The sequence below is a fragment of the Lissotriton helveticus genome, chromosome 3_1 (genome assembly GCF_964261635.1).
Source record: "Lissotriton helveticus chromosome 3_1, aLisHel1.1, whole genome shotgun sequence".
Taxonomy (NCBI): Eukaryota; Metazoa; Chordata; class Amphibia; order Caudata; family Salamandridae; genus Lissotriton; species Lissotriton helveticus.
This window is the reverse complement of record NC_136061.1, coordinates 548,930,414-548,944,333: the sequence shown is the minus strand read 5'-3', so window position 1 is coordinate 548,944,333 and position 13,920 is coordinate 548,930,414. Positions and strand designations below refer to the sequence as shown.

Genomic DNA, 13,920 nt, shown 5'->3' with positions numbered 1-13,920 from the left:
CTCCCAGTACAGCGAGGGACCAGACAGGGATGCCCCCTGTCCCCCATGCTTTTTGAGCTAACTATTGAGGTGCTGGCGTGTGCGATAAGGCAAAATGCAGACATTAGGGGGTTTAGAACCGGACGGCGGACGCCGCAGAGGAAAAAATGTCCCTATACGCAGATGACGTCCTCCTATATGTCACCCACCCAGATAACAATGCTGTTCTCAGAGTTGGAAAAGTACGGAGCACAGGCAGGTTACCGGATAAACTGGCATAAATCGGTACTCTACGACCCCCGAGGCCAGGAACAATGGTCTGGCTTGCCAGAGAGGTTACAGACGACGAGCGAGGGTTTTGTGTACCTTGGGATCTTGTGACACTGGATAGCGTCAGCTCCTATGAAAGGAACATTAGGCGAGTAGTACGTAACTTTGTAGAAGATGCATCCCGGTGGCGGACGCTCCCGCTAGCGATCCTAGGCAGGGCGGCCATGTTTAAAATGGTGACGCTACCGAGGTTTCTATACGCCTTTCAGAATGAGTACTATCCCCTCCCACATAGGGTGTTCACGGACATAAACGCGTAGTTGAGAGCCCTTTTATGGTTAGATAAACAGCCTCGGGTAGCGTTGGCGACCGTAAACAGACATCAGTACAGTGGCGGAATCTCGCTCCCCAACATAGAAGCCTACTACTGGGCAGACCACTTGGTCCCTATCAATGACTGGCTCCACGCTCCCGCTGCACACCCCACATATGCACTGGAGAGAAGCGGTATGGCAGCCCGTCCCTGCACCTCCTATCTCTATGGGGGCATGAGGAAAAGGGGCCTGCTCCCGGCCACCAGGCTTACCCTGACGGTCTGGAATAGAGCGACCAAACGGATAGGTTGGGAGAAGAAACCTACTAGGCAGACACCATTATGGCACTGTGCTTGGTTAACAGAACTGAACAAATTGAAGGGGTTCCAGAGGTCGGATGACATAGGGATATCGACATTGGGAGATGTGATCGCAAGGGGGGCGCTAAAACCATTTCAAGCGTTAAGGACGGAATGCGGCCTACACAGCACTCAGTACTTTAAATATGCACAGTTGAGACATGCCTGGTGGGCAGAGGGGATCCAGGTGGGAGCACTCCCTGAATATGCACCTCTGGAAGGCAGCCTCCTACAGGAGCAAATGCCAGGGCGGTCTCCCTAACGTACAGAACACTGATGAATAATACACCAGATGGGTTGGTTACCCTCAGGAGAAAGTGGGAGTTGGACATTGGGGAAATGGATGATGTGGACTGAGATGTGGTGCTGATGCATCCGAGAAAGGTAGCCATTAAATCCAGACCGAGGCTTATTCAATATAATGTCCTTCACAGGACCTACTTTGACAGGGAGCGTTTGCACAAGATAGGGAGGGCTGGAGACCCGAGCTGTCTGAGATGTGGGCAAAGTAGAGGGGATTTTTACCACACTATCTGGTCCTGCCCCACAATTCAGACCTACTGGGTGGAGATCTTGGGGGAGTTGGGTGAGGTGCTGGAGATCGCCCTACCAGTAGACCCTAAGCTGGTCTTGCTGGGCATGACTAACGATGTGGATCTTGCATGCCCACTGTTGATTTTCTTAGTTCTGGCCCTGATGGTAGCCAAACGGGATGTGGCACGGAGGTGGGGGGGTGGCTGCATTACCGCAACATTGAGGAGTGGAGAAGAGCTCTCGATTTGTATATGGCAGCTGAGAGAGTCACCTATAAGGTGAGGGGGTGCCCTAAGAAATTTGGTAGAGTGTGGGGCAAGTGGAGGAGATATCATGGCCTGGATGGGGGTCTCTGAATTTAGAGGACTGGGAGGGTCCCTACTTGGGCACTGGAGGATACACGCGGATAGGTATTTGGACGATGTTGCCTGGGACCTGCACAACTGTTTGCTGGGGCGACCTGAGTTGAAGGGGAATGTACTGCTGTTAATGAAGATGCTTGGGGGTGGGGGGTGGAAGGGACGGAGGTGCTGACCATTGAGGACATGATTGTTATGTTGTTGAATAATAAAATGCAAATATTATTATTTTTTTTTAAAGAATCCCTCTAGGATAAAGTCAAAACCATTACCTGAAATGAGAGACTGTGGGACCCAGTCTTCGTCTCGAGATAGACACACCGCAAGGGAAGTCAGACCACTGCAAGCTGGAGTGTCTGCGTGTAGGAACCTCAGCATCTCGCGTCAGTGTGTCGGCATGGAAGTCCTTTTCTCCTCTGACTACCTCAGCAAGATATGGTGTATATAGACCCACAGTGGTACCCCTGGGCATATACCTTGCTGTTTCATGTCAGACTAGGATGACAGAAGGAATGACCCTTATACATAGTTATTATGCAGAAGATGGTCGGCCTGCTGTGATTTCAAGAATCCTCATGCATAATGAATGAGGCTTACGCTTTCCGGAGAAAACCCCATGTCACCTTTGGACATTGCCGTACTAGATAAAAGGTCAGTACTAAGAACTGCCATGTAGTGTAATGGTAGGGGAGAATATAGGTGGATAGTGGAGGTCATGATGGCCTGTAGAATATCCTACAGCATACGATTTTGTGGGGTCTCCAGCAAGTCATCAGTATTCTAATTCTTGTCTTGGGATTCTGCCCCAGGGTCTAGGCCCTGGTCACGTTTATGGATTGATTTCTCCATCGCTATTGGATGCAGGTAGCTCTTGCTAGGTTCACCTCACCGCAGCCTGATGGTTGTCTGGTTCCTTCTGGGTAATGGCTTTAGTATGCAAAGAGCCAAGCGGCCCTCCGATTGAATGCCAGTCTCGGCTTGGTAACTAGTGTACAGTAGGTTAGGCCGTTGCCCCCCTATCTCAAGTGAGAGCTCTTGTTCTCCTTATCCGCAGGCCCTATAGGATGAAATCTTTGCCCCCAACAAGGAGACCCTCAGTGAGTAGCCTTCACCTTTTAGGGCATCCACTTCCTCTGAGGGAATTCTAGCTGTTGCCTAAGTCGGCAGGTTCTGGCGCAATGTGCTAGTCATCCTGCCGCCCCTTAGATGCCCACAGAGCAGCAGAGATGGAGCTCTCTCGTCGAAGATTTACCCAGACCCCTGCTCTCAAAACTGTCAGTGCTTTCGCATAGGGCAGCACTAATCGGGCAGAGGCTGCCCCAGGTCTCCACTCAGGGTCTAGGTACTTGTGGCGGCACAGGAGAGAGAAGCGGAAGGCTGGAAGTAGTGACTCTGGCCCTTGAATGCAGGTCCTATTGGAGCACACTAATGTTGATGAGGCTCTTTGCCTTGACTCTCAGCCTTCATGTTCTCATGAAAATCTCAGGGACATCAAGGGCCCAATTCTTCCAGACAGTCTGACCCAGGTGAGGGCCCAAGTTACTGACACAGCGTCGTGTGTGCCTTTTACCGGCTGGGGCATTAACCGAGCAGGTTCCATTGGAGAATCTTTCCAGATCTTAGCGGAGGAGTGGAGAAGAAAGCCAGCTGTCACGGAGGTGCTGGAAGGGCTGTGACTCTATCCCTAACGCCCTTGTTCCACGGCAGGACTCAAAGTCCCAGAAGGCTCTGGGCTGCCCTCATCTGGTTTGGGGGATTGACAACGCCCCGTGCGCCTTTTGTGTATAAATCTCGGTGCCCCCCCCGCTGCGCGGGAGCGCGCAGGAGTGTGCCGGGAGAAGCCCGGGACAAGGGCGGGGCCGTCTGCGGCCGTCTGGGGCTGGCCGAGGCTGGGCTGGGCCCCCCCCTTTTGCATGCTCCACTGGACACATGTAGTAAGGTAACAGGTTCTTCCTATGGTGGACATTTTGTGGACATTTAACCGTGTGTTTTCAACATCCCTGCCTCAATCATTTGGTAAAACAAAAGAGATAAGTGATAGAGGTCCCTGCGGCGGCCTTGAAAACCCGGCGCAGTATGAATTCTCGACTGCCTAAAAGCAGAAGCTCGTTAGGGGTAGGGGCTACCAGAGGGACACTCGACCATTACATCACGAGGGCCACCTCTGTGGTAGAGAGGGAGATAGCCATTGCCGAGCACCGGCTGTCATTAGAATACCCTTTGAATAAGCGCTCATCCCTGGGCTCAATCCAACTTTCTACCACACCACCAGCAACCTGCAGGGACATTAATTATGATTCATCTGGCGATATTAGTATCCCCCTTCTTCTACAAAATCTATCAGCACTAAGTGAATCACTTAGCGACTTAAGCATAGATGATCCACATTTAGCCTCACCTATAGAGGCCTCCTTAGGGACCCAAATTCAAACAGCTATTTCCCAACCAATCTTGATACCGCATTCCTGCAACAAAATGATAGTGACAGGTACCACCACTAAAAAGAGAAAGCGGGGGGGGATTAAACATCATGCCAAGCACTCAAAAATTACTAATATGCCTCAGAGTCCATCACAGAGTCAAACACTAACCACTAAGAAGACTGCCCAGGACCATGTGGCCCTTTCTGATTCCATTCCTCAGGATTTAGTGGGATTATCGGGCATTTGCTCAGATCCTTACTACTACAATTAATTGAGCGGACGAAAAGAATCACAGACCAACTAGGGTCTTTAGAGAAAATCTTTGCACACAACACGGGCCAAATTCAAACTCTGTCTTCCTCTATTAAACTAACTCACGCTTGCGTATTACCTGAGGGTTTAAATCCAACCAAGCCTGTGAATATCAGGGGCCAAACATCTGCATCCATAGAGAAAATATCAACACCCAACTCTATTGATAAAACCCATGCCCCAGAAAGAGAAGTTAGGGCAGGAGGACAACATATTAAACCTCATTGCATACAGACCCACTCCACCACCACCCGTGTTCCAGATAAGCAGCCGAGGGGCAGCCATGAACAGATTGACCTGCCCCCTGAGGCAGCCCCCTATGTCACAGTACTAATTGGGGTTCCTGAATTACTGCCCGGGAAAACGGAAGTTTATCAGGACCTCAAGAACAAAGTGATATATTGGCTGAGACACAATAGGCCACTCCCCCCTACCATTAACGGAGAAATTCTTAATGTAAGAAGATTGGGCTGGGTAGGTCATAGACCCAAAGACATTCAAGGGGACATTATCATCATTAATTTTAGGGATCACAGGGCAACTTCACACATAGTCGATTGGTATTCAGAGAAACGCACAGGAGGAATTAAGACACATGATTTAAGTTATTTTTACCCCCGGGTCATGTTAATTAATCCTCCAAAAACTGGGCTACCTCTATTGTACCACCAAGGACCTTCAAATGTCAACATTTCTACTTATAATCGTGTTTCTGCCTTCTCGGGCCTGGAAGGAGTAGATTGACTTGTCAACTGGCCTTCCAGAGGTTACCCCGCCCCAATCTCCCTGAAGCCCCAGGGGGCCACAAACACTGAATTAATAGGGAGTTATATTCGGCACATTCGGCAAATGGAGTTTAGTAAAATTGGGGTGGAGCCACAAAAACACAGGAAGGGGGAATTAGTCCAGAACTAAAGTCAAGGTCACTCACTGTACACTTCTGTGACAGCAATGTTCCCAGATTCCACTAACGAGCATGGCACCACTGATAATAACTTGAGGGAAAGAAATGAAGCCATGGAGCCCGAAAAGCGGCCTAACATGAGTCAGCCTTACAATATGGAACTTCAGAGGAAGTATACCGGTAATAATGAGGGATTGGAACAGGAGTCAGAGATCCCCCAGTTAACTCCTGAAAGAGTACATCAAACTATTACTCAGCTATTGAATACCTCATCTTTCCAGATTACAATTAAACATCACGATTTAGATCTACCTGATAGTCCATCTTCAACATTAGGTATCACTAGGGGACAAACATATAGGACGGCTGGCCCATCCCCTAATCTAGTAATGCATTCGACCGACAATCTCTTGTCTTGGAATGTGGCAGGCCTAGTAGACAAACTTTCCAACCCGGCCTGGCTGGACCTTGTGACCCAATATAGTGTAATTTGTTTACAAGAAACATGGTCAGCCATGGAGAACCATCTCTTGGGTTACAAAACTTTACACACATCTGCCACACCGAGTTTATCTGGAAGAAACAAAGGGGGTCTTTGCACATATCTTTCCGTCAATTCTGGCTTTACAGACACAAAGTTTATCTCAAATGAGTATTATCAGGTCATTGTTTTAACATCAGTAGCACTAAAAAACATTGCCCTGGTCAATTTTTACAACAACATCCCAAGTACCCTTACTGAAATAGTTGTAAATAACCTTAAAACCATATTATCAAAATTGGCAGAACAAATGAAAGGCGATATGGCACTCCTCTGGGTAGGGGACTTTAACTGCTCCCTGTGCTCTTGGAGCAATGTGGGCATTTGTGGTCTAGGAGAGGGCAAGGAAGACGCGGCAACTCATTTTTCACATTCTAAACTGGGCGCTTTACTGAATGATCTTGTTTCTCAATTCGTTTTGTCTTATGCAAACGAACTATGTTCCCCAGCCGAGCCTTTCCAACCCACCTTCAACAGGAGAGGCTGCCAATCAGTTATTGATTACATCCTTCTGTCAACTAGGTACTCAGGGATTATATGTAACTGGGATACATTGGATGTAGCACTGAGCGACCATTACCCAATTGCCCTGGTTCTAAAAATGAAACCTGATGCTTTAGTGAGTAAAGCTAGTAATCCCACCTTTAATATTCCCCTTAAACTCGCGAGCTTAAATGGATTCACCATCAAGTGGGATAAAGTGGCACCCACGGATTTCCTAAATATCCTTGTTAAGAACACTTCCAGGTATGCCTCGCGGCCAATGCCGCACCGCAATCAGTCACCAACTCTTTTGTCAATATCTCAACAGAGATCAAAAAAATTCTGGTCAGGACACCTAAAAAGACCACCCCTGATAATCCTGGTTGGTTCGATACCCATTGCACTAAGGCTCTAAAAAAATTAAAAGATGCCCTACACTCCGCTCCTAGGTCCCATGAAAAAATCCGCACAGCTAGACATTTTGTGCTGTGTTTATTTTACAATACAAACAAATGGAATACTGTTGCTTCAGTAGTTTGTGTTTTTTTACGTTCGCCACGCTGGAACTTTTCATACAGACGATGGTCGAGGGAGCTCCCTGTCAGCTGTGTCAGACTTGGCTGAGATTAGAAATACAGTAGTGTCTGTCAGTAGAACCTGCTAGGGTCTCTTGCTCTTCATAAATCACACTATGAAGCAAACAATATATGTTGTGCATACGTAAAGTTTCAACCAATGAAAATATTAGAACACTTTTAAAGTTCCAGCAAAGTCCACAGACTCGGGCAGAAGTCCACAGACCTTACTTAGTGAACATCCCTACCTCTTTGCTAGGTGTGTTGGGTTTGCAGAACTATAATCGGACGCCTTGATCTTTCAAAAGTTTAATTTTGTGAATCCTGCTGTACCCAAACAGGGTTCACAAACCTATAAGCAGAACCACAAGTGAGGGTACAAACCATTTCCACGAGTCATCAGCTGTCGCGAACACTTGTGCCAGATTAAAAAACGTAAAAGATCAAACTGGCTCCAGATGTCAAGAGGCAGAGTTTGCGAACCCGAGAGCTATGTCCTACATTCCCCCTCCCCAAGTGCACTGTTGCACTGCAAAGCCACAGTGGAAAATTATTTTCATTTCATTCACCCTAATGTGGCCTATTAATTTTTCAATTCAAAGTTAGAACTAACCCTAAACCCGACTGTCAAATACATTTTTGTTTTCTAGCAAATATGGAGCTTGGGCTTCTTAAAAATATTTAAAGAAGCTGCTTTGCTTTAGATTTGCTCAGTCGATTGGTCTAGGCCACAAATACTTGCCTGATGTGAAGGACATTGAGTGTAAAGACAACAACGTGTATTCTTTTTTTAATTCAAAACATTCTTTGAATTATATTGTAATCTGCAATAAGCAGATGTGTCATACAAGTCAATGGTATTTTATGCAAAGAGGCGACTCATAAAGTGCAGTGCCCACACCGTGCGCAAGATAAAAAAACATCCAAATGAACATTAAGTAATCAAAATGCAGACTCCAAGTGATTGATAGTGGTACCTTTTCATACGTGATCCTACCCAACCGATGGTGTTAGACAGTCAGTTATGATTTGTAGAGAAAATCAAAATACTATTTCAGACTACTATCACTTTTCATAATTCAGTGCATACAAATTATATTATTTTGGTGGTTACTGGAATGCTCTACTACTGAGGCTCAGATTTGAATCTTTATCACAAAATGATGAAAAAATATATAAACTCTGTGATCATTGTGATTGTCACTTACTTAAATGTCAACTCAAACACCGAACCACCGCTGTCGTTGCAAATAGCAAGAGTTGGGTCATCTGTAAACTGCATTGAAAGAAAATAATGTCATTTTGAAGTTTCAACATATTTTTGTTTTGTTTTACAACATTTTGATGGACATTACCATCTGTGTAGGAAAACATCACAAGGATAACGCTTCCTAGTACTGACCTCCTCAACAACGTCCCACCGTCTTGCAGCACAAGTCCTCAATTGCCTGCAGGAGAAGTACTACAGAGACAGTTTGACATCACAAGACACTTTGGCCACTCCCTATTTTGTCATGTTCAGACCCCAGATGAGTCACTCTGGATAATTAGCTGTGGCTGCTAAGTGCATCAGAGCTATCTAATAAGTTCAGACCCTGCTGCTTCTGGGGCTTTCACATTTCCTAAATTGCCTGGCCGGTAAGTTATTAAAATGCTCTTCTGATTACTTTAGCCCGTAACTCGTCCCTTGGGCATTTTAACAATCTTCTCCATCCTCAGAATTTGTCATAGTTTCTGTAACAATGCTTTTCCACAGTGTACAGTGTTGTCCCTACCTGGCTACGATTACCAAAAACATGTGAGAAACAATTGTGCCTCTTCTAGATGTAAGCTACCAGTTACAATGAACCCAATTCTATCCAGTACCTCCTTTAAAAAATGGACCAGTTTCCCCACATCATAAGAGAAGCTCCTTTGAGATGTATCAATACTGATGGAGTCCTTCTGGGGGTGGTACTAACGGGAAAGGTTCTTGCAGGAGTTTTTGTAATGTTTCATGTTCCTAGGAACAAATAGCCTTCCAGGTTAAAGTAATGTTCAACCAACAGGTATGTCACAACAAAACATTTTCTGTCTCTTCCTAATCGAGTATATGATGCCATTTTGTGTAAGTTTAGATTACTCTCCTATAACACAGTTAAGACTGACTTAGGCCATGGAAAAATACACTTTTAATAACCTCACTCTCTTTAACCAATTTGCACAAAACCCTTAAGAATAATCATACACAGTTGAGACTTTCATCCAGTCATACTTCGTGCCGACTAACAAAGGGCGCAAAGTGCAAATGGTGTTGGTCGTGCTACAGCAAAGTGTCTTTTTTTCTTAACTTTAACATGGGAATTCTATAGAAGAATTCCCAGGTTTCAGGAGAGAGCTGAAGACCGGGTTATGCAACAACTTGTCCATTTGTGAAACCCTTGTTATCATATTCAAAAGAGACCACACCCATCCCATCTCCCCTCACCAAACTTCCACACCTTCACTCTACAGTGTCCCTACTGTCATGTACAGTTTAGCCTCATTTCTTTGTTCTCCATTTCTGTACATAATTCAATACCTGTGCAGTAAGGTTAGACCTATACAACTTGTGTGTAGACATATGACAGTGATGGACACTTCTCAAGGAGCACATACTAACACAAAGATTACAGCTCACCAGAATCCGGATTTCAAGGCACATTTCCAAGAAAGGAATTTGCTATTAAAATTACTGGATTTTTTAATCTCGTACTTTCATAAAACAAAGGAAAGTTTTTTTTTAAAAATTGAGGACCTGCCATTTCAACGTTGGTCCTTTCTTCATTTTATATTATCCAAATAAAAATACATATTCTGGAATGTATTGGCATTTGGCAATTTTTTTGCTTCACCTTGAATAGTGTTGCTTTAGAGCAGAACAAATTTAAAGCCCTAAAAATCACAAAATGAATCACGGTTAAGCCTCTACTTTCTGAAAAGAATCAAAATGAATATGGAGTTTAATGGCTTAGATTGCTTCTTTTAACTCTGCTAAATAGCAAACTGGGGCACACATTCATCGAAAATTAGTGAGTAGGAATATTTGACCGCCTTTACCTTGATGTGCAGAATTGCCGTTCCAGGGGGATGGGCGTCGCTTATGGACCGTAAAAGCTTCCCACTGGCGAGGTCCCACATAGTAATCTGCAAAGAGAGGGATTGGAAATGGTTGAAATTATAGCAATTCCAGCAACAGTAATTTTTTATTTTTAAATCTCTATAGTTACCTTTTTTATTCTATTATTTGAATTAGAAAGGACAAATATAAAGCAACCATGTACGATAGATGCAAAGGTGAACGTAGCCCTGGGCTTGCAATGAATATGCAAACAAGTAAAATAACAACTTAACGCCGAAATGCTTTCTTCTCAACTACATCTCTGGCTGGGCTTGAATTCTTAGTTTAATTATGAAAGTCATAATCGTAGATGAAAAACACTTGGTTAAATAGAATGTATGACCCTTTTTCCAGCTATAAAAATATTGTCTGCTATTAAAATACTTAGAACGGACATTAGGGTTATGATCAAAAACCATTAAAAATACCTGTTTGTTAGTTAAGGTGAGCTTTGCAACCATAACTCTGACCCGCCCCCAGCATTACACGTGAACTCACACCTGCTTATTTGTAACATCACCGATGGTATTAATAAACTGGACTAGTGACAGCACGTGACATCACCACTGACATCCTTGATCACTGATGCCGCCATGGAGGCTGGAGCGATGAGTGAAGGCCCCGGCGCAAAACGTCCTGCACAAATCCAACATACAAGTCCCGTGGCTTCTGGTTGGAAGGAACTGTGCACACATGTCATTAGTCCCGGTCCAGGCGAGAGACTCCAGATTTTCCTATGCTAAATGCCATCCCTCGTCGCAACCCACCTGTTTTTAGTGCCCATTTTGCCACTAAATGCGGTCTTGTCACTAATACTAATTTCATTGTTGTTTTTTTTTTTAAATCTACAGACCTCATATGCGGGCCTTGAACTTCAGGCATTACTGTACAGCGACTGCAGTCCATCCCCAAAAGGGGGCTAAGCGAGCCATACAGGAATAATTGTCATCACCTCCTGAGCGCTGTGTGCTTACCGGAAGTTCCCCGCTGTGGAGGGGTGCTTCCTAGAAGCACTTGAGGGGTCTGGGCAGCTTGCCGGATCTGTGAATGCAAATGTATGTATCTCCCGTTCTGTGATGGTGGCAGACCGTACTGCCCCGATAAAATCGATTCCTCAGAACTGATCCAAGCCGTCCTGCATACGGTGGCCTTGAGACAGGAGAGGGCATATTGTAATCGGTTGGAGCGCAGCTGGCGCAAATCCAATGATAAGACTGCAAAGCTGGTGTATGGAAACGTAAGGCGCTGGTGAGTTTCCCCAAATCCTCCCGCAAGGAGAGATTTTATTGTTTCAGCCATTGATGCTGCGCCTAATAAACCAGAGGAACTCTTCGAGACAGTGAACTCTTTCTTATCACCTAGGACCATTTAAAATCCACAGACTCCCTCCGCTCATCTATGCGAGGAGCTCGCAGACTTTTTTTTCTAATAAAATGAAAACAATTTATGATCAGTTCCCTAGACAGCGTAGGTCAGAAGCAATCGCAGAGAGGGCCCACAACTCCAGCCCTGTTAACCCTATTTTGAAAAAATTGGTAAATGCGTCTCTGTGGTCTACTGTAGTTCCGAGGGGTTGGAACAGGCTTCCCCCTGTTACGGTTGTTAAAACATACAAACGCCGACCCCAAGGCTCTTAGCACCTTTAGACCTATCTCACTTCTACCTGAAGTAGCCGAAATGCTGGTGAAGGCGGTCAATAGACAACCTACCCTCTTTCTGGCATCTAATTCTCGTCTCCATGATACGGAATCGGGCTTCCGAGCAGGATACACTACAGAGGCGGCCTTATTGGAGGTCTCCAACTTCGTTAAGACTAATCTTGGTCAGGGTGCATCAGTAATGGTTGTACTCTTGAATTGGTCCTCAGCATTGGACACAGTCTCTCACCTTATCTTACTGAATAGGCTTATGAAGACTGGAATCCAAGGGAATGCTATGGTCAGGCTTAAATCATTACTTTGGATCCCAAGTCTCTGGAATGTGGGTTTCCCCAGGGCACCTCCTTGAGCCCCACTCTTTTTAATCTTTATCGTGAGCCCGTGGCCAACTTGGTCAGACCTTGGAGCCTGAAAGTGATTTCTTATGCTGATGACACCCAGCTTCTTATGCCTTCGGGGGTAGCCATTCAATGCTTTAAATTCCTTTAGAGTTGCTTGAAAGGGGTGGGCAATTGAAAGTGTGGGTTGCCTTAAACCGAATTCTGGCAAAACGGATATCCTCTTTTTTTGGCAATAGCCAGGTTCCTGACTCTCTTAATTGGTGGCCTTCAGAGCTCCTCGTGTGTGAGAAACCTTGTCTTCAAATTTGATTCTGCCTTGTCTTTTGAACCACAGATCAAGGTGGTTTCGGCTAGTTGCTTTGCTAGCTTGAAGTCGCTCAGGAGGATGTTGCACCTGGTTCTGGCCCTTAAGACCATTGTTAGTGCCTTGGTTACCTCAACATAGGACTATGCGAATAGTCTGTACCTGGACCTACCATCCTATATATTGCAATGTTTGCAAATCATTCAAAATGCGGAAGCGCATCTTATGCTTAAAATTCCTGTACGTCATTCTGTATCTGCTCATCTTCCACAGTTGCACTGGCTCCCAGTCACTAGCCGCATCCAATTCAAGGCACTAATCTTGCATGCAGAGCTCTGGAGCAGAAGGGCCCGTAGTACCTTAGAAGGAGAGTTAAGGCCTACTTTCAGGGCAGATCCCAGATGTCTTCCTCCCTGAAGCTCTCGCATCTGCAGGGCTAGGCAGTGAGGGAGACCCCCCTCAGACTCCTCTTTATTTTGCCCTTTCGAAAATTGCCATTATCATAAGTTTTAAGACTCATCTGTACAATGCCTAAGCTAGATATCAAGTAGTGGTTGTCTCTTCTGGTGGTCCTGCTGCTAGCTCCGGGACGCTTCTTCAGAAGCTGCAGCAAGCTTTATAAATGCCTTCTGTATTGTATTGTATAGATAAAATTCTAGTTTACCAAGATTTCACACAGATAAGTGTTTTAGAAGAGAAGGTAATGCAGACTTTTGCTACACAATCGACAAATAGAGGAATCACCTACAAACGGCAGTTTTTAACTTCCAGGTGAAATCTAAACGTTGCACAATCATAAACCACCTTGATGAATATGAATGAGAAGCCAGAGAAAATGAGATGCAATTGGGGATGGAGGACAGCAAGTGAGACATTGAAGAGTAATTCAGAAAGAGCAAATGAACAAAGGGGCCAAACACACAGATGGGTCTGCTGAACAAACATATTAAATCATTAGAGACTTGGCAAATACCTAATCTAGGTAATGGCATTGATTCAATTGCTCAAAATGCCCCCTTTTCTCTTATCTCTACTTACTATGTGAGGTGTCTAAACTATACCCAGGCACCACGTGACTCAGCTGGACCAAACAAATGTAAAACAAAGACATCCTGTAATCCTCTTCTATGCCCTTCCTATCAATATGGCAATACATAAGGCCTAAACCCACCACACTTCCTGTATACCCTTAAACTAAGGGAATCCAGGTTGTGAAATGGAACCATTAGAGTTGTAAATATTGATACGAGAAAAAGGGGTATTCGGAGTAATAAAGATTACAGGTAAGTAATTTAATCTTTACCTTCTCAACTCATTTTTCTCATGCCACTAATTACTATTGGAGGATGAATGGATTATTGTATGCAGACAATTATTGTTGAATTAACAAATTTGTCTAATTGAACATGTGCTGGAAGTCGATAA

At 44.9% G+C, this 13,920-nt stretch overlaps 1 protein-coding gene across 1 annotated transcript in view; it reads right to left on the bottom strand.

Annotated features, from left to right (window-relative positions):
- The window catches only part of VPS8 (VPS8 subunit of CORVET complex), a 2,052,516-nt gene that overhangs the window by 1,762,521 nt on the left and 276,075 nt on the right, over positions 1-13,920 (bottom strand). The window contains exons 8-9 of the mRNA XM_078680452.1: positions 10,132-10,218; positions 8,262-8,329 (exon numbers count right to left, since the gene is read on the bottom strand). Coding sequence (XP_078536578.1) covers positions 8,262-8,329; positions 10,132-10,218 — 155 coding nt within the window. The remainder of the gene's footprint in view (positions 1-8,261; positions 8,330-10,131; positions 10,219-13,920) is intronic.